Below are 20,043 nucleotides of genomic sequence, written 5' to 3'. Positions count from 1 at the left end.
TATTTGTTGTGTTTCTTTTCATGTCCTGTTTTCACTGAGGTTCAACTCACAAACCTTAACCAGCTGGGTGACGAATTTTCACATAAGTATGCACGCAGGTCAGATACAGGACATTCCTGTCCCCAGCAGGGTCCCACATGGCCTCCAAAAGCAGTCCCCTCCCCACCTCGTCACAGACATCACTGTCCCATTTCCAAATGTCATCTCCACAGACACAAACAAAGCGTTCTCTGGTCTCTCTTGTTGCACTTCAAGCTGCAGTTCATGGGATACCTGGTGTGGAGTGCTGCTTTCCACCCAGGCCACCTTTCCCAGCAACACCACTGACCAAGTGCAGACAAAGCCACGGGCCACCTCCTGCTGTTACTTCCTTTCTGCTGTTTGGCCAGCTGTGGGTGTGGGGCAAACACATTTCCAGAGCCACATCTGACACCCAGACTCTACCAGGTAGAGGCTCCCTTTCCCCTACAGCCGCTTGTGCAGAAAGTTATGTTTGGAGGCAACTTGTGGCTCAAGGGGAAACAGGGACAGGGCTGTGCCTATGGGTTGACCCTCCCATGGCCAAAACGTGATAGGAAGGAGATGGGTGTTCTCTCAGATCAATGCCATGTAGGTGGAAAAACTGAGGTCTTTGCACCCTCCAAGGACCCACCCCATGTCCTTGTCCTAGGGCCAGCTGTGGGGAGCCCAGCAGACACACCCAGCACATGGTCTCTCACCACTGGTCCCCTCTAGCCAGGCCGTGAACTCGACAACCACGCTCGGCAGCTGCTTTCTCACCCTGCCAGCAAACACCACTTTAAACACGGAAGGGTCCCGGGAAATGTGCTGCCACTAGGGAGGAGGACAGCTATCCTCAAAACATTAAGCAATCCAGGGTCTACTGACAGAGACAGAGGGAGAGACACAACGCGGGACATTGGGATATTATTGGAACATTAACCAGTCTTAAAAAGGAAGGAAATTTTGAGACAGACTACACCATGGATGAACCTTGACCTTATGCTAAGAAAAATAAGCCAGACACCAGGGACAAATGAGGAGGGTGGTCAAAGTCACAGACAGAAAGGAGAACGGCCACTGCCGGGAGCTGGGAAGCAAGAGTGGGGTCAGCGTCAAATGGAAATGGGTTTCAGGTGGGAAGATGGAATCTGACGGCAGTGCTGGATGTACAATGTAAATGTGCTTACTGCACTGAACAGCACATGCACGTGGGGTTCACATGTGGTTTACCACAATTTCTTTTTTTTTTAATTATGAATAGGAAAACATAGAATGCCAAGAAGAGGTGTAGCAGGCAGATGCAAGAAAAAAATGCAGAAGTCAGGATATTAAAATTTAATTTGAGACAAATATCATTAACTAAGGCCATGAGCAAGGCACAGAAAGAAGGATGTAGCTTCTCCAAACAGAGAGGAAAACACTAATCAGAGCCTCCTCTCTCCTTGCTTGCTTCCAACCTCACTTCCAAAGAAAGCAAGACCCATGGTGGGCAGGACACAGCGAGCCCGCAGCGCAGTTCGAGAGATGCCTCCTCTTTGACCACCTTCATGCACAGTTCTCTCAAGTCTTGGGACCAGCAGAGCACATCCTGGGCTCTGAATGACTACTTTGGTTTCTTGCTTCAGGTTTTGCACCCCGGAGGGCCCAGGAAACTCAAGTCGCTACAGGCCTGAGCCTGAGTGGGGGAAGATGCCTGCCTCCCATGGAGGCCAGTCTGAAACGGCCACCCAGACCTTTGCATCTCAGCCCCAGCACTTCAGACTGAGCTCCATTCCCTCACTCTTCCCAGCAGGGCTGTGATCCAGGGATACTGACCCCGTTCTACAGAGGGGGAAACTGAGGCTTGGTAAAGTCAAGCCATGAGGGTAAGGTCCCGAAAAGGAAGCAAAGCTGAGATTCAGATTGATGACCCAGCATACTGCCAAGCCCAGTTTTTGACCATTAGGCTACAGTGTCCTTCTGAGACATTCAGGCCACCTGGGCGCTCTGCCTGAGAAAGCAGAACTCAGAATGGGTCACAGTACTAGCACCTTCATTCCCAAAGTCAAGGCTGAGCATGCACACAAATACCAAGTCCCCCTTAACAATAATCCCCCCACTCAATGCAGCAGTTAGTTTTCAGAGCATTGGTTCTATCTGATCCAACAGCTCAGGAAGGCAGCTAGAAACCATTTCATCGTCATCCACAAACAAGTCAGTAAGACCTAGAGATATGATCAGAGATGGGCATGACCAACCAAAAGTCACACAGCAAGTTCCCACTGAGACAGATCTACCAACAAAACAGGCCGTGTCCTCTGACCCCTGAGAGTCAGGCCCCATACCAGATGCCCAAAGCACATGCCCTTGGACACACTAACAAGGATGATGTTCCGGTGGGCATCAGGACACGGATAAAATTCTCTGAAATCCACACAGCCTTGCTGCCAGGCCACCACATACTACCCACCTGCCAACCTGCCACTCGGTCCTTCGTTTTTGACTGCTAATTAATTTGGATGGAGATGTCTTTAAAATGAGACTTATGTCGGGTCCTCCCCACTGTCTGTGAACCAATTTCATTACAGCGGAAACTGTGTTGCCAAAATGAGAAATCCCTTCCTTTTCAGACCCGTGCCCTTGAAGGCATCTTATTAGAAAAGACCATTTCTTAATTAACATTTTTGATCTTTAATCCATTACACATCCCTCTAATCCTGTTCTGAGGTGCGGCTGGCCCATTTCCACTGGCTGGCCCGGGGCGGCACGGGCTGGCGGTTCCAGCACGGAGGGCCAGCTCGCAGCTGGACGACGCCTCCTCTGGTCCAGCCATGGCGACACTTCCCGGGCGGGAGGCAGGAACAAACGGGGACTTGGCGCAGACACCCCCGGATGGGCGGCTGCAGAGTTCACTTCATTAACCCCTGAACCCCAGCTCTGCTTGGCTCAGGATGGTTTCCTGCGAAGGCCCCACTAAGCAGGAGGGCTGCCAGGCCACTCCCCTCCATCGCACAAATCTCCAGCAACTGCATGAAGAGCTAGTGCATCAAGGCCACAGGCCCCCCTCGCAAAGCACCGGACCTGTCCGCTGACAACTCCTTCCGAAAGACAGCCTTCCAGGTTGGGGGACCCCGCCTGCCTGCTTTTCCTCAGTCTCCCAGCCTCTAGCTCCCACGCTATGTCCTCACTCTCTGCCTAAGCTCACCCCTGGCACTGCCCCCTTCCCAACTGCACACACATGACCTCCAAATACCCTGCGTCCAGACTCCTCATCAGCAGGCCCCACGTCCACCTGCCCCTCTGTGTCTCTAACCCACATCTCACACTGGTGGCAGCCAAGTCTCACTGTTAAGCCACAGACCCTGAATCTGTTCCACATCCTGACGACTCCCCCAGTGCCCTGCAACATCTCAGCTCCAGCGGTGCAGGCCAGCAGGCTTGCAGGCATCCTGTTTCCTATCCTGTCTCAATCCACCAACAAGTTCTGTAGGAACATCTACAAAAAGCGATTCATCGTCTCTTGATCCCAGCCCCCACTGCCTCTCACCTGGATGGGTGCTGCCTCACTTTCTTTCCCACACAAGGCCAGACCTACCAGGTGTGTCCTGTTCAACACATTCCCTGCCTCTCACCTGCTCAAGAGACAGCCAGAGCCTGCAGCGGCTCCAGACCCTAACTGAATCGCTGAAGTGGCTTCCCACCCTCACCCACCCCTTACCTTGCCTTGTCCCTCTCTTCTCCTCTTCCCCACTCTCCTTCCTTGGCCCCACCTCTCCAGCTCTGTCCCCTGTCCCCACTCCCATGCTTGCTCTACATCAGTCACAGTGAAGTCCCCTCCGTCCCACGATGAGGGACACTAGAACATTGCTCCTGCCCCTCTGCCCAGCTCTAGGCACGCCCTATCCGCTTGCACAGGGGACACTGACCGCCCCACCACCCACACTGTCCAGACCCCTGCAGGCCCTCCAGTGAGGACCTGTCGTGTAGTTATCTGCTCACTTGCTGGTCCAGCAGCACCCCCTCCCCTGCCCTGCATCCTGTTCACCTACTAGAACCATGCCAGGCACATGGTAGGTGTTTGATAACATTGGTGACTGCAGAATGTGAGTGAACGGGCTTGTGGGATCATGCCAGGATGACCCAGGCTCACAGCCTTCACAGTCCATCTAGGAAAGACAGTCTGCAACTGCACAAGACTCATCCAGCAGCAACTGAGAAGGTGGCTAGACATGAAGTAGAACTCCTCATGATAAATGTCCAGTGACACCATCCACGCATGAATAAAGGCAAAGCTTGAGCCTTGTGCTGGATCACCAGGGAGGAGAGAGCTGAAGCATATGGATAGCTAAGGAAAAGGGACAAGCCAGCAAGTGGTGTCTGCAGACTGCCAAGAGCAGGATGGGGGTTCACAGAAAGAGCCACCCCCCTCAGGAGACACATACAGAGGCTTTGCAGAGGGCAGGATGGCACTGGGCTTGAAGGACACACAGCTTCAAAAGGAGGTGGGAGGAGGAGAGGACAGCATAGGAAAGGACAGAGCCCAAGCAAAGGCCCAAGGAGGAGTGAAAAAGGGGTACTCTGGAGACTTCAGGAGAGAGCAGTTCTGGGCCTTGTGAGGCCCCCCACCCAGTCTCGACGCTCTGAGTCAGTAGCACCAGTGAGACCCCTCCACTGGTACCACCCTGCCAGTGCCCCTGAATCTGGATGGCTTTAGAACTGGACCCAAAGGCAGGCTGTGGTCTCCCAAGCTGTTTACCACTCCCCACACTCCCCATAATCTGGCTACCCAAGCCATCAGCCTAGACTTTGGCCTGAGCCCTAAGGCCATCACACCCAAGCTGGTCTAGAGCCCTTCTGGCCCCCACCACCCCAGGCAAGAGCAGGAGGGGCACCAGGCAGCTGGAGAGGCAGAAGCCTATCCTGAAGGCACTGAAAGGCTCACTTAGGAGATCCTGCCTGGACCCAGCAGGCCTCTCCAAGCCAGGCGCCAGGACCTGAGCTGGGTGTCGCGCTCAGATGAGATCAAGCACACAGCTCCTGGTGGTGACAGTCAGAACCCACCACAGCCCTGCTGAAGTACAGGCCCCATCAGAGAGCAAGCCAACAGGACAAGTACATCGTGCAGAGTTAGTGCAAGCGAATGACCCAAAAGATATGGAAGCCAAGAAGTCCTGCCACCTGCTCCTCCAGCCGGAGGCTCCGGAAGCTTCTGATGTCTTCAGGGTCCAAACTAAAAGGCCAGAGAAACATGAATGCTGATGCCCAGGCCAGAAAATTGATGGCCCAGCTCCCAGGGGAGTGAGCTCTCATTCCTTCATCCTCTCTTTGCCTCTTTAGGTTCTCCACAATTGGAGGATGCCCACCTAGCCCACCAATCCAAATGCCAGTCTCTTCCCAAACACTCATAGACACTCCCAGAAAAAAGCTTAACTAGCCACCTGGTATCCTGAGATCAGTTGTGCAGACACAAAAAACTAACCATCCCACATGCCCTTGCATGCCAATCCTCATACTCCTTACAGATTTGTTGGTCTAACACAGCCCCATTCCTGGTATCCCAGTTTTAAGGGCACAGGGTGCCAAGTTTTAAAGTCAGCCTATGAGACAAAAGTGTCTAAGAGACAAAGTAATTCCTGAAACTTCTTTCACTTGCGCTAAAACAGTGTGTGGAACATACATGGAGTGTGTGGAACATACATATATAGTGCTTGGTTCATAGAGGAGCAGGGAATGAAAACACATAGCTTAAAGCCGGGCACTGGTGGCTCACGTCTGTAATCCTAGCTACTCAGGAGGCAGACCTCAGGAGGATCAGGAGGATCATGGTTCGAAGCCAGCCTCGGCAAATAGTTCATGAGACTCTATCTCGAAAAACCCCATCACAAAAAAAAAAAAAAAAAAAAAGAGGGGGTCTGGAGAGGCTCAAGGTGTAGGCTCTCAGTTCAAACCCTAGAACCGCAAAAACAAAACAACAACAACAAAAAAAACCCCACAGTTTAAATCCCTCCAGTTGTGTCCATCTTCCCCAAGGGCCAGGAGCCTAGAGCCCTTCACCTCAGGCAGGCATCTCAGGCAGCACCCAGTGGCTGCAGGTAACAACACTTTTATGAGGCAGGCACTCTACCACTTGAACCACTTGTTAGCCCACCAACCCTCTCTAAATCACTGCTTCTGTCAGCAAATATGGCACTCAATTTGGGAGAAGTTAGCTGAGCAATACTGACTTACAAGTACACACACATTGCTGATGGCAAGATAAGGGAAGTGACATGTGCTGCAATGTAGTCTGTCACAAACTTGCTGTGTGATCTTAGCAAGACCCTCTACCCTCTCTGAACCTCCATATCTACATACAGAAAACAAGAATGACAATCCACCTATGGTCAAAGTGCTACTGCAAGGATCACATGAGTTAATGTCTGTAGAAATGCCTACTTGAGGGAAACAAGGGATAGAGCAACAGCAGCGGACAAACAGCTAAGTGAATTCTGACACAGCCACTTAGGACTGGCTGCCCATGTCTCTAAAGGAGCATGCTGTAAATGTCGGGTTCACACACAAACGCAGGGCCGCCAGCCCCCAGAGTGCTCCCAGGAGCATGTCTGGCTCTAACTACTGTGGCCCTCCCTGTGGGGTAGGCCCTGGCAGCCCTTCCCCAGGTCCCTGGGGCTGTGACTGGAATCCCAGACTGGACACCTCTTTCCATTCTCCTCCACAATTTGGGAAAGCACTTCCTCCCTCCCCAGCCCTTGGATCAGGTTTCCACCCAGATGGAAAGTGGGGGGGGGAGGGCAGGTGAACTCACCATGGAAACTCCTCCCCCAGGGGAGACAAGGTGGTAAGTGGCTTGGCTATTGGCAGGCCTCCTAGGCCAGGCCCACAACCTTCCCCCCCAGGAGGGAGAGGGTCCACTAGATTTTGTCCCTCAGGCATAGAACAGTATTCACCTATAGACACAAAGCAAGGGGTGTGACCTCGTGTCTAGGGCTGTGTGGCGGGCTGCATTTAGGCCTGTGTATCTACAGAGTAGGGTGTGGTGGGAAGACTGAATCAGGAGAGGGCCCTTAGCCCTCTAGCTATTTGGAGTCTGTTTCCCTAATTGCACTTCTCTTGGAGGCTGAATTCTACTCACACAAAACAAGTAAATACAGTAAAAAAACAAAAAAACAAGGGCAAGCCAGACATGGTGCTCACACCTATAATCTTTCAGCCACTTGAGGAGGTAGAGATCAGAAGGATCACAATTTGAGGACAGCCTGACAAAAAGTTTCCAAGACCCCATCCCAACCAATAGCTGGGCATGGTGGCATTTGTCAGCCCAGCTATGCAGGAAGCAATCTTGATCTAGGCTGTTCTCAGCAAAAACACAAGACCCTATTCAAAAAATAACTAAAGCAAAGAAGCCTTGGGGACACGGCTCAAGTAGTAGAGCGCCTGCCTAGCAAGCTCAGGGCCCTAAGTTCAAATGCCAGTACTGCCAAAAAAAAAAAAAAAAAAAAGAACAAAGTGGGTGAGGAGGTGAGCATTACTTCAAGCAAGTCCATCTGTAACAACTGCAGCCAGGGAAGAGTGAAAGAACCCGGGCCGTTTGTCTTGATGCAAACATCTTCTCAAACTCCAGGAGTTGGTGACAGGTGAGACTCAAAATGAGGGGGCCGAGGTGAGAAATTTGAAGAGCCCTTCCCAAGACTCCAGCACCCACTGGCAGATGAAGGGCTCACCCAGGGCCTGTCTTAAAGGAACTATTCAACTGCTATTCAATAGCCAGCACTCAGGAACACTGTCTGAGTTGCCACCTCTACTGGCCCAGGCAGCCTGGCCTGGTCTTTGCTGGGCCCTCTCCAGGAGGCACGTGCAGAGAACTAAACGGCTGTGGTGTGCACTTAGCCCTGAGCATTTTTCCAGGATCAATTTAAGCACGATCTCTAGGAAAGATGGTTCTGTGCCTTGTGCCAAATCGTGACTGAGATGGTGGTTGCTGTTTATTCGATGATTAATGAGGATACACACAATAATTTCCTCAGCATTCAGTGTGGGTAAGGGAAGGCTGTCCCACCTCTCTTTTCCCTCCTCCCCAAACAGAGGGACATGTCCTCATTCTATTTCTCTTTTGGCCTAGGCTGCCAGGAAGCTCAACTGCACATTGACCCTTACATTAGGTTTCCAACATTAGCCTTTTCTTCTATCATTTTAGCTGCCCAGTGATGCATGGGCCACATCAGCACAGTGTTTATTGAGTGCTGGTGTGTGCCAGGAACAAAGTCCTGGAGAGCAGGGACCCCACTGTGACCGTGCTGAACGCACTAGTGACATGACCAGGTGGCTTCAAATCCCACACCCTTAACTTCCACCTTTTTGGTCTACAGGGCCTGGCAAAACTAACCCTAACTTAACTAGAACCCTAGCACCAAGCCTAAATGTACGTCTAGCCTGACCCAAATTAATTAACAGCCACCGCAATCCTCCCCACCTGGTCCTGTCCTCCACCCTGCAGGGCCAGCATTCTGGCCATAAAGGCTGGGCCAATTTAGGGGACAATGCCAGAGAGGGTGACAGCATGGACTTCCACACCTAGAGGGAGCTCATGGAGTCCACAGTAGGGAAGTCAGCAGAGACAGAAAGCCAGGTCCCCCTGAAGCCTGGGCAGAGCTGGGCAGGGCAAGCCAAGGCTGCGCAGGCCCAGAGCAGTGGACACAGAGCAGGAGCACTGTGCTGACCCCTCACTGTGGTGGAGGCTCTGGCCTGCAGAAGGCCAGCCCAGCGGGTGGGGAGGAGGTGCCCTGCCCCACTTCCTGTCATTCCAGGCTGGCCAGGAGCCCTGTAGCCAGCACAGGAAATAACAGGGGCCCCCAGAGGCCACCCCAGCAGGCCTAGTGCCTAGGTCGCCTGGGGAGGGAAGGAGGCCATTGTCAGCCTTTGTTTCAGTTTCCCCCACGCTACAGGGGCTGCAAGAGGCCAGGACACTAACAAAGCTTCGCCCAACCAGCAGCTGTCCAGCCTCCCCTAGCCCCAGCCCTAGGGACAGGCCCATCAGGCCCCTGGGCTCTTAAAGCAGCAGATGCAGTGTGAAAAACGCATCCATGTCCAAGTTGGGGGGTGGGGGTATGCATGGCCAAAGCAGGCCAGGCAGACAGACAGATGGGCGCTGGAGTCACAGCCCTCACTGGGTCAGCCCAGCACTGGGCTGAGCAGCAGGGGTGTGAATCTTTGGAAGGAAAAAATGTTTAGGGCCCAGAGGCAACAACAAAGACATGGAAGAGAGAAAGCAGGGAGCAAAGAGACAACCTGGACATCCTGAAGGCCACCAGGTGCTTGGTACCATCCGGGGCCTTCAAGGGAGATATCCCAGAAGCAGCGTTTGCTGCTCGCCTGCAAGCCTGTACTACAATGAGCAGCACTGTATGTGTCTCTGTTCTACATGTTTGCAAGTGTGTGCACATGGATACTGAGGGAGTGGACACACTTGCATGTGTATGTAGGGTTGTGCACATGTGTGCACGCATGTGCACTTGTGTTTACAGGGGTTCGTGGGTGTGCACGTATGCGTGCTCGTGCATAGTTGTGCATGTGTGTACACGTGTGTGTTGGGGACACATGTGAAGGCCTATGTGTGAATGTGCAGATTGTGAGGAGTATGGGTGCATGTGTGTGCATGCACATGGTAGGGAGGTGTGTTTGGAGATGTGTGTGTATGAAGGTATGTGTGTACTTGTGTTTGTGTGCATGTGTGTACATGTGTGTTGTGTGCACATGATTTGTGAATTTTCATCACCAGCAGTCTCCTGTGCACACACTGGGCCTGCAGCTTCTCATTGATGGGGTGTCACTCCAGCAACCTCATTAGGGCTCCTAGCACATCCTCGTTCTCCCAATTCCACAAAAATGTAGGAAGCCCTGAGTCCCAGACACTGAGAACCAGAAGCTACAGGAAGTTGGCCCTGGATTCGGAAAACCCAGGCAGCTGTGAGGCTCGGCCCTGGTCTCTGCCTCTGTGAGCCTCAGTTGCTCATGTGTGCGATGGAAAAGGCGACACTCCTCACTGTCTGCGTGACGATGATGCATGTCACATGCCCAGCCCCGCATGGCACTGTGGGAATCCTCACTAGACAGATGTCGTTTTTTTCTTACTATTATTACAATGCCAGTGGCTGAGGACTCAATAATGAGCAAAACAGGCACTGTCCCTGCCGCTACACAGTGAAGGGTGTGCAAGGTGTTTCACCCTGAACAGCAGAATAGCCTGAGGGAAATGTATGGCACTTACCAGATTCAGTATCTGATGTGCTTATGACTTCAGTACGACCAGCAGCTATCAGTTAAAGCAATCAGCCGTAACAGAGGAAAAAGAATTATCAGTATGGGCAAAATAATGATTTCTTTGAACCAGACAGAATTAGTCAGTCAGGTTCAGCCTAATCACACATGGCCTGTGTGCACACGTGTGCATGCACACACATGTCAGGTGATGGCAGCCTAACCCCAGCAGGCTGCCCACAGCCTGCAGCAGGACACTGGCTGACACAGCACTGACCATACTGGCCAGGGACTGGGGCCTCCAGAGCATCTGCCTAAGAGGCCAGGGTCAGCCAGGTGGTACAGTCATGACCTTGGCTATTTCCTACTGGGTATTGGTCCACACCTGCATGGCCCAGTGTCCAGCCCCACCCAAGGAAGAAGCCTGGCCACAGTGGCCTCAGGCCTTCCACCTTTCAGAGCAGACTCTGCCACTTCCATCATACTCTCTGTGTTAGGAAACAGACCCTACTCCACTAAGCAGGGTGGTTCTAGTCCAACCCTGCCCAAGGGCAAAGGTGAGACTGCCCTGTCTACTGTGGCCATGCCCAGACATCCCCCATCAAGACAGGGAGGAAGGCAGGGGGCAGTGACAAGAGAGAAGGCTTGTCTGAGCCCTCTGTCACCCACACATCTCCAAGTTCAAAGCTAAGCTCTGATCCAAGCTTCCCTTGATGTTGTCAACAGTGAGCGCAAAGAATCAGAGGCCCAGAGGGCACCCTTGGGGCTGAGGGCTGTACATGGCTTCCCTCATGTGCTCCCCACAATGGCCCTAGTAAGCCAGACTGTTATACCCATTTTGAACGGAAGGACAGAGAGGTTAAGAAACTTACTCAAGGTCACACAGCTAGTAAGTGTCAAAGTGAACAAAATTCTGCCCCAAAATTACCTAAAGAGGTGTGGTGAAATTCTGTACTTTGGCAAACATTTGCCAGGTTCCTGACAATTGCCACACCAGGGCTTGGCTCTGGGGACAATGAATGAAAGCTGGTCAGTGCCCTTAAGGAGAGAGGGAATTGAGCACACACAGAAGGACAGTGAGGGCAGGATTAGGAGACTGGGCCCTGAGGCACAAAGGAAAGCACAGAAGTTCTGAGAGGACTATCTGGGAAGCTTCCTGGAGGAGGTGTGGTTTGGGCTGACTTCAAAGGATGAAAAGGAACTCCACAGGCAGAAGCCCAGCCAGAGCCAAAACTAGGAGATCAGAAGGAGTCTGTGGACTTGCAGCATCAACCCCACCCCAGAGCTTGTTAGAAAGGCAGGATCTCAAGCCTCGTCAAGACCTGCCAAGCCCAACCTACATTTATGGGATGGCCAGGTTCGCAAGCACATTCAGGTCTGAATAGCACTGACATCAACTGCTCCAGGATGCACAAGGCTGTTGACACAGGGAGGCAGGATGAAGAATGTCATCATTATCACACCCCACATCCAGAGCCAGGCCTGACAGTGGCCCTGGTTTATGGCCAGGCTTCAAGTTCATCAAAGAACTATAGACTTCAATGTTCCCGAGGAGGTCCTTGGGGCCTTAGGGAAGGGTCAATGGCACAGGGTAACTCTTTCCTGTCCATGGGGGGGTACCTGGGCTTTGGAGAAAGCAGGACCAGTCCTTCCTTGTCATACAAACTCTGATGTCCCCTGAGAAGCCCAGCAGCCCCAGGAGGGTAGGCACAGCATGCTGGGCTTCCCAGGGTGATAGCCCAGGTCCAGAGCCAGCGTGCAGCAGCAAAGCTGTGGCTGCATGCCAGGCTTGGAATAGGAGATAAACAACATGAGGATGCACCACATCCATCTGGAGAGAGTGGACAGCAGCAAGTCAAGCCCCACGCTGTGGAGGTAAAGCCACCAGCTGGGGTGGAGGGGTGAGAAGAAAGGAGGCAGGAGAGAGACCTTGCTCACATGTTGGCTCGCCATACCTGAGACCACTGGCACACACACTGCACATGTATGCATGGACTCTGTGCATGGAAGGCACATCAAAGAGGAAACGATGTAGAATGCAGCCCAATGGGAGCCCAAGGTCAATCGGAGCCAGAGGAAAGGGTGGGCAGGAAGTACCACATCCTCCTCAGAGAGCTGCACCACATCCAACCTAGGGCCCGGCAGGCAGCACCACCAGACAAGGGTACAGAGACACTGGGCCCCCAGGGGTCCAAGTCAGGGCTGGAACTACCTTGGACATATGTGCACGCACACGCACACACACACACACACACACACACCCCTGCACACTCGTGCCTGCACCGCGAGCACACGTGGCACAGATGCCCTACCTCGTGGACTGCTCACCATGGTAACAGAGTGGCCACCTCTCGGCTCCAGTCACCACCTGAAGGTTTCTGAGGCCCCCTGTGCTGGAGGAGGCAGTTCTAACAAAGGCACAGCCCAGGACAGCCTGGCCGGGGGCCCGCACAGCAGACCAGCCGGCGCATGCCTGCCACGCTCCCCCAGTGAGCTTGGGCCACCACGTCTTCCTACCCAGCCTGCCTGGCTCCACTTAGCTCAACTCCCCACAGACTCCCCAGCCGAGCTAATGAGAAACTCCCCAGCTGGCCCCATATAAAAATGCATTTCATAAGTCTTTAAAATGCTGAGAAATTCGACATCTATTTAGTAGAATTTCCTGCTCCTTTAAAATGCCCCCTGATCCTCATCAAGAAGATAAGGGTTGGGAGAACAAGCACAAAAGGTGGACAGCACCAGCCAAGCCAGGGGATTCTGGGCTGGTTGTGGGGACAAGGCGGGATACTCTCCCTTAAGGAACCCAGGGTAGAAGGCCACTCAGGGGTAGGAGGGAGAGAGGAGAAGGGACAGTCTTTCCAGCCTCGACTGAGAATTGAAAGGAAAAGTTAAAAGGTGCTGGGCCCCTCAGAAAATCTCCAAAGAACAAAGATGGGTGGTCACACATCTACATGCTTGCATGGCATCAGCCACAGGAGCCAAGCCTAAAGGCAGCCTCGATCTCCCCCAGGGGAGGAACAGCTGGAAAATGAATGTCCATCCCTCAGTGGCCTCAACTACAGGCACTGAGGCAGTGGCTGTGGGCCCAAGGATCCCACAAAGCTCGGCTTTATTGGGGGCCACATCTATCCAGCCTTTATCTAGGTAGACGGTCTATACATGGGTGAGTCTGGGAAAGGGCCAGGAGAGACATGAACGGCAAGTATGTAGAAGCCAAGGTTGTGGGTGGAGTCTCTAAGAAGTCATTGAAATAATAAACACGTGCTCTAACAAAACACAAGTGGGGTGGAAGCCAGCATGCAGCTGGACCCGTGGAGTGGCCTCCACCAGCAGGAAGACCCAGACGTTTCTGTCTACTTCACTTCACTAGCCAAAACTTGGAGGCAAAGGACAAAGAGGGGTGGGGAGGAATGGGACCTGTCCCTTTGATCACCAGAGGAGACCTGACCATACTCCCTACCCCTTAGCAGGTTGAAGGGAAAACAAAAAGCCTCCTCACACCCCTCCCAAGGGCCAAGGAAACAGACACCTGGCTCTAATCCCCCAGTGTAGCAGGTCCCTCCCCTTGCAAAGTGCCCCCACCTGACACTCAGGTATAGGGTGGGGATGGGGTTCCTAAAGAGCACCTGGCCTACAGTGGTTTCCAGACCTGGCCTTTGACTATGGGAAATGTGTTTGAGTTCTTCAAACACACACAAAATGGGAAGGCTGGCTTGAGTCAGACTTCTCGGGCTGACCTGAGCACAGAGCTGGCCCCTTGCCTCCAGTCTGTCATTACCTCTAGAATGAAGCATAAGGACCAGGCAGGTCTGACATTTCCAGTTGAGCCACAAAATTCATGCAGGAGCTGCCTGGGTTCAAAGCTCTGCCCTGCCTCTTTCTAACTATGTGACCTTGAAGCAAGTCAGGAGGTCTGTGCCTCTGTTTTCTTGGTGAAAATCACCAAGGAGAGGCTCCTAGAAGACCTCATCCAAGGGTGTGGGCGTGGCGACTTCCATCAGCCAGGATAAGGCAGGAAGGTCTAGAATTCTACCACACAATGTGACATCTCCCAAACAGCTGACTATAGGGTTTCAAACCATAAGCCTGACTGTCACCATGCCAAAAATAAGCTGAGCTAACCTGCCCAGGCAGTGATGAGTAGCATTGGTCAACAGTCACCTCGTCTCATCTCCAGACATCTCAGGTCAGTCCCCAGACCCTTCTCTCTCTGTATGACCCGGGCTTGTCATGTTGGGAGGAAAGCCAGGGAGCAGGTTCCACCCGACATGTCCCAGAACTGGGCTGTAGAGTGACAGATCTCACTGTGTCTGTGACTAGACAACTCCCAGCTCCCATTCAGTGAGGGGAGTGGAAGGTAAAGCTTTGCTAGCTCGGGTGGAGCTTGAGCAGCATGGTGGAGCTAGCATCACGCACCTCACTCCTGACACCTACAGATTTCTTTCAGGAAGACAGAGGGAACACTAAAGGGAAGTCAGGCCTCCACCAGCCTGAATGGGGGAAGACATGGGCAGGAAGGCAGGCCAGGGCTGCTAGAAGCCTGGAACATCAAGCCCTTTGCAAAGCTCCTATCATCACCTCCTCCTCATCAGTGACCAGAGCAGCTGGTAGTTTTTTGGGTTTTTTTGGTTTGGGGTTGGTTTTTTTTTTTTTTTTTTTTTTTTAATATACAAAATGAGATACCTTCAGCCCTACCAGGACAGCTGGCAAGGGAATGGAGAAATGAAAATCCTCACACCTCACTGGTGAGACTGCAACACTGTACAGCTATGTGGAAAAAGAGTTTGGTGGAATGACCATTTTGGTGGAGTGACCATTCCACTCCTAAGAATAAGCCCAAAGACCTGAGAACAGGTGTTCAAACAAAAACTCATACATGAATGCTCATGGCAGCACTATTCATCAAAAGATGAAAATACCCTAAAGGTCCATCAAGAGATTAACAAAATGTAGTCTCTCTGTACCACATGAAAAAGGATGAAGGGCAAACACATTGTACAGTATGGATAAACCTTGAAAACATTAGGCTAAATGAAAGAAGCCAGTCAGCAAGTAGCACATATCATGAAATGTCCAGAATAGGCCAATCTACAGGGACCAAAAGTAGACTAGTAGACTAGTAGACTCAGGTTATTGCCTAAGGCTGGAAGGGCTGGGAGGGTATGGGGACAGAAATTAAGAGGTACAGGGTTTCTTTGGGGAGTCATGAAGGTGTCCTACTTGACTGTGGCCATAGAGGCCCATATCTCTGAATATGCTAAGATCCAAACTAACTGTACACTCTCAGTGGGTAAGTTGTATGATACCTGTGTTATATCTCAAGAAAGTCACCTTTTTTTTTGGCTGTGCTGGAGTTTGAATTCAGGGCCTCACACTTGCTAGGCAGGCACTCTACCACTTGAGCTACCCCTCCAGCCCTCCTTTGTGAGTATTTTCAAGATAGAGTCTTGCAAACTTTGCCCAAGCTGGCCTCCTGATCTCTGCCTCCTCAGTAGCTGGGATTACAGGTGTGAGCCATTAGCACCTGCCTTTCAATAAAGCTGCTTTTAAAATAGGCTACTTTTTTTTTTTTCAAATCCGGTAATTTCACTTAAAAACCCAGCTCTCTTGTTTCTCTTTTTAAAATAGAAGATGTGGCAATTCCAGGCCAGATGCCCCATGCAGTGGGCACAGAGGGACGGAGGTCCTTCTAGCAGGACTGCGGATTCACCTGTGGCCCTAATTTGTGTGGGGGCCTCTGGGCTTGTGACCCCATGGGCTTTCTCATTTGCAAAGGGTTTCCACATTCCTAAGCAATTTGAGCTTACAGCAGGCAAGGCAGGAGGGTGATGAGGCCAGGGCTCCCCAGATCCCCAGAAGTCACACAAGAAACACCCTGTGTGGTGGGCAGAGAAGCCACTTGCTTCCTTCAGATGCTCAAAACCACTGTGGCTCAAAATAAAAGCAGATGTAGAATTTCTCTGGCTTAAACTGACTCCTAAAATACACACTAAAATCACTCCCATATTCCACCTGCATTTATGGGTAAGAAAAGGGAGGATCCAATAGGAAATAGCTTGTTTAAAAATCACACACCAAGCCAGGCACTGGCAGCTCACACCTGTAATCTTAACTTCTTGGGAGGCCAAGATCAGAAGGATCCCAGTTCAAGGCCAGCTCAGGCTAATAATTTGTGAGACCCCATCTCAAAAATAATCAGAGCAAAATGGACTGGAGGAGTGTCTCAAGAGGTAGTGCACCTGCTTTGCAAGCACAAAGCCCTGAGTTCATACCCCAATTCCACCAAAAAAAAAGAAACACACCATTGGGCACCCCATGCAAGAGTCCTTCCCCTGAGTTCTACCATTAGAAGCCCCACATTCGCCAGCCAAGAGGCAAGAGCAGGCCAGTACTCCTGCCTCACTCTGAGCCGGAGAATATTGCCAGGAGTTGATTGTTTTGCTCCTTCCCTGGCAGGCAAGACCTGGCTCTCCATCACTGTCAGGGTCCCCAGCTCAAGGGCACTGATAGAGCAGGCCAGATTGTTCCTGGGTGCAGGCGCCACAGGGTCCCCGCTGGCAGGGGAGGTGAGCAGAGGCAGGGATGAGTGCAGAAGCATGCTGTGTTCTGCTGCTTTATTGGAGTCCCCTTCACACTCCTGAGGCAGGGCAAGAGTATGGTGTAAAGCTTGCCACCTGTGCCAGAGGCCCCACAGAAGAGAGGATGCCCCACACCTCACGGTTCTCCATGTCTCCTAGTAAAACGCTGTCAGCCACGGCCACCTTGGCTCCCGTAAACAGAACACACCTATGTTCTGTGGCCATGATGCCTGTTCCACCAGGGACCATTCCAAAGGGCCTATGATGCCACCTTTGGGTGTCTGCTCAGTTCTCCATCTCCCAGTGCCAAGTAGGGCAGAGGTTAAGCCACTGGCTCTGGGTTTGAGTTCCCACTCCACTCCTTGGTTTGTTGGCTGGGGACGAGGGATACAATATTGTGCCGCTGTGGGGTTCCAAGCCCTCCTCCCTCACTTGTCACACGAGGATGGCAATTTTTTGGGAGGAGTGGGGCAGTACTGGGGTTTTGAACTTAGGTCTTCACACTTGCTAGGCAGATGCTCTAGCACTTAAGCCGCTCCACCAGCCCTTTCCTCACATTAGGTATTTTCAAGATTAAGTTCTTGTGAACTACTTGCCCAGGCTGACTTCGAACCATGATCCTCCTGATCTCTGCCTCCTGAGTAGCTAGGAATATAGGCATGAGCCCCAGTGAGGATGGCAATTCTTATAGCCAAGCCAAGGGTGGCTTGGGAGGTTCTGCCCCCCCGCCCCCACCACCCCACCCCTGTAACCATCTTTGGTACAGTCTCCATTCTTCAACATGGCCAAAGGACATTTTCTCAGTTTAATGAAAAGTATGAGACAAGTACAGCTACAACTGGGCTTTGGCCGTGTCCTCCACCAGATGGCCACCCCAAACCAGTCCACAAAGAAACCATGGAGCTGCCACTGGAAAGAGCACCCTCCTCACAGAGCCATCCCAACATCCAACAGGATGCTGGGTAAAACAGTCACTCTGCACTTGGTGCGCCCTAAGTCAGTGCTCAATAAATGTGCCATCACCTAGGTCCAGGACTGCCTCCTGCACTGAGTGTGTCCTGCTACCCAAGATTTGAGCCATGACACAAGCCTGTGTCAGGACTGCAAGCTGACTTAAAACTCAAGTCCAAGAGAACTGGGAAGGGAAATTTATCACATCCAGGCACTATAAAAAAAATAATAACAATAACATCCAAAACAAGCCAAAGACAACAAACAATCCACGGCCTGGCTCTGGGTTATGCACTGCCTGGGACAACTGCCCTCCCTTTCCCCATGGCTGAACAGATGACTCAAAGCTGTATGGAACCACTGAGAGCTATGGTTGTGGAGTCCCTGGGGATGGGCGGAGACTCACAAGTCGCCCACGGCCTTCTGCACATTTGTGTAAGGCAGGCTCTGCTCTTGGCTGGAAACTGGCAAATCCCACCATTCCTGGCACAGCAGGGAGGTCTGAAGACTAGCATCCCACCACAGAACCCCAGAACACACATGGCAGACCCTTCACTGATGTGTCACCCCTGCCTCCTGCAGTCTAGGAGATGCCTCACTGCCTTAGGGACACCTGGGGCCTGGCACCCCTAGTCTGGGTTCTCTATCCATCAAGTTACCTCCATGCCCCCTGGCACTGTGCTACTGTTCCCATCTGCCACATCAGCCCCAGCAGTACCAGGACATTAGCTGGAACAGGGCCTAACCTGCACACCACCCTCCGCCTAAGAGCTTTCCTACATCAGGGCTTGGGGCACAGATGAGGCAGACAGCTGGGGCCAACCTGAGCCCCTGCAGCCCCACAGGTGACCAGAGGCTCTGATCCCTGACGTGCACAGCTTTATAGTCTCAGTCTTTCTGCATCTCTCCCCATAGAGAGAGACAGCACAGGAGCTCCAAAGCCCTTCCCTCGGCCCCCTCATCTACCCAGTGCTGGCCCACAGCCCATCCTAACCCTGGCTCTGCTCCCTAGAATTGTAGCACCCCATCATTCTGGCTTCAGACAAGGCCCCTCCTTGTGGAGGCAGTCCCTGTCACCAAGGCACAGCACCTGCAACCAGGACCCTGAGGACTCTCCAAGCAACATCTAGGGCCTGGATTTGAGGGCTAATTCTCCACTCCCTCTCAGAGATTTATGAACCATAAATCATGATTTTATTTCTTCTGCAATACTGAGGTTTTGAACTCAGAGCCTTGCACTTGCTAAGCAGGTGCTCTACCACTTGTGTCATGCCCCCAGCCCTTTTTACTTTAGTTATTTTTCAAGTAGGGACTCACGTTTTTGCCTAGGCTGACCTAAACCATGATGCTCCTATGTATGCCTGTGGGATGACAGGTATATACCACCACACTCAGGTTATTGGGTACAATAAGGTCTCACTAAATTTTTGCCCAGGCTGACCTCAAATAGCAGTCCTCCCAATTTCCACTTCCTACATGGCTGGGATTGCAGGCGTGAGCCACCACACCAGGCCCATCTCTACAATTCTTGCTGAATTTAAGTATCAATTCTGGTTTTTCACTTAAATGAATCTGGCACCGTTATGTCATCAATGTCTACAAAAACAACAAATATACAATGTATAGTCAAGAAATGTTAACTGTGCATATGCCCAACGCCTAAAACCACATTTTAAAAAAACACAGACCCAGAGTAAATCTCTTCTTGCCTGTTTCCACAATTAAAAGAAGAGATTTAACTTAATGACTGCCTCTTGGTTTTATAAGACTGGACTGGCTTTGCCTCTCCCATGATTCCAGAGCCAATTGGTCAGGATGTCTGGATAGGCCTACACTGCTAAAGGCAGCGGAGGGGGACAAAGAAGAAAAGCCTGGCACCTGCTGAACAGAAAGCCAGGGCCCCAGTCCAACCTCCAGCTTCATGGGCAACTCCAAGTTACAAAACTACCATTAGAAAACCTCAATCATCCACCTCTTTTTATAGCTGGGAAACTGAGTTGCCCAGAGAAGAAAAGAACTGAGGTAGAAATTTCAAGTCCCCCTAATGTCACATCACCCATCACCCTGCCATGGCCGCTGCATCCCACAAGCCTTAACTTTATCCCTATTACTTCCTCTGGAGGCACGAGCTCAAGTGTGCCACCCTTATAAGGCAGCAATATGAAGGAAATATGGGAATTCTTACACATATTCAAAGTCCTATGAAAGTGGCTTTTCTGCAATTAGATTGTAAAGAAGGTGCTGTGGCACCCATAGCAGGAGGTCCAGTCCTGTGCAG

General features: G+C 51.8%; 1 protein-coding gene across 3 annotated transcripts in view; it reads right to left on the bottom strand.

Moving 5' to 3' along the window:
• Window positions 1-20,043, bottom strand: part of Znf423 (zinc finger protein 423) — a 308,237-nt gene that overhangs the window by 229,335 nt on the left and 58,859 nt on the right. Inside the window, exon 1 of one of the 3 annotated variants that reach the window (XM_074056035.1) lies at window positions 12,549-12,687. The exons of the other annotated variants lie outside the window; for them this stretch is intronic. Coding sequence (XP_073912136.1) covers window positions 12,549-12,567 — 19 coding nt within the window. The 5' untranslated portion in view covers window positions 12,568-12,687. Of the gene's footprint in view, window positions 1-12,548; window positions 12,688-20,043 lie in introns of those variants that run through there. 3 annotated transcript variants of the gene reach the window in all.

Source organism: Castor canadensis, chromosome 15 (assembly GCF_047511655.1).
Source record: "Castor canadensis chromosome 15, mCasCan1.hap1v2, whole genome shotgun sequence".
Lineage (NCBI taxonomy): Eukaryota > Metazoa > Chordata > Mammalia > Rodentia > Castoridae > Castor > Castor canadensis.
Note: the sequence above shows the minus strand (reverse complement) of the source record. Positions and strands in the feature narration are given on the sequence as shown.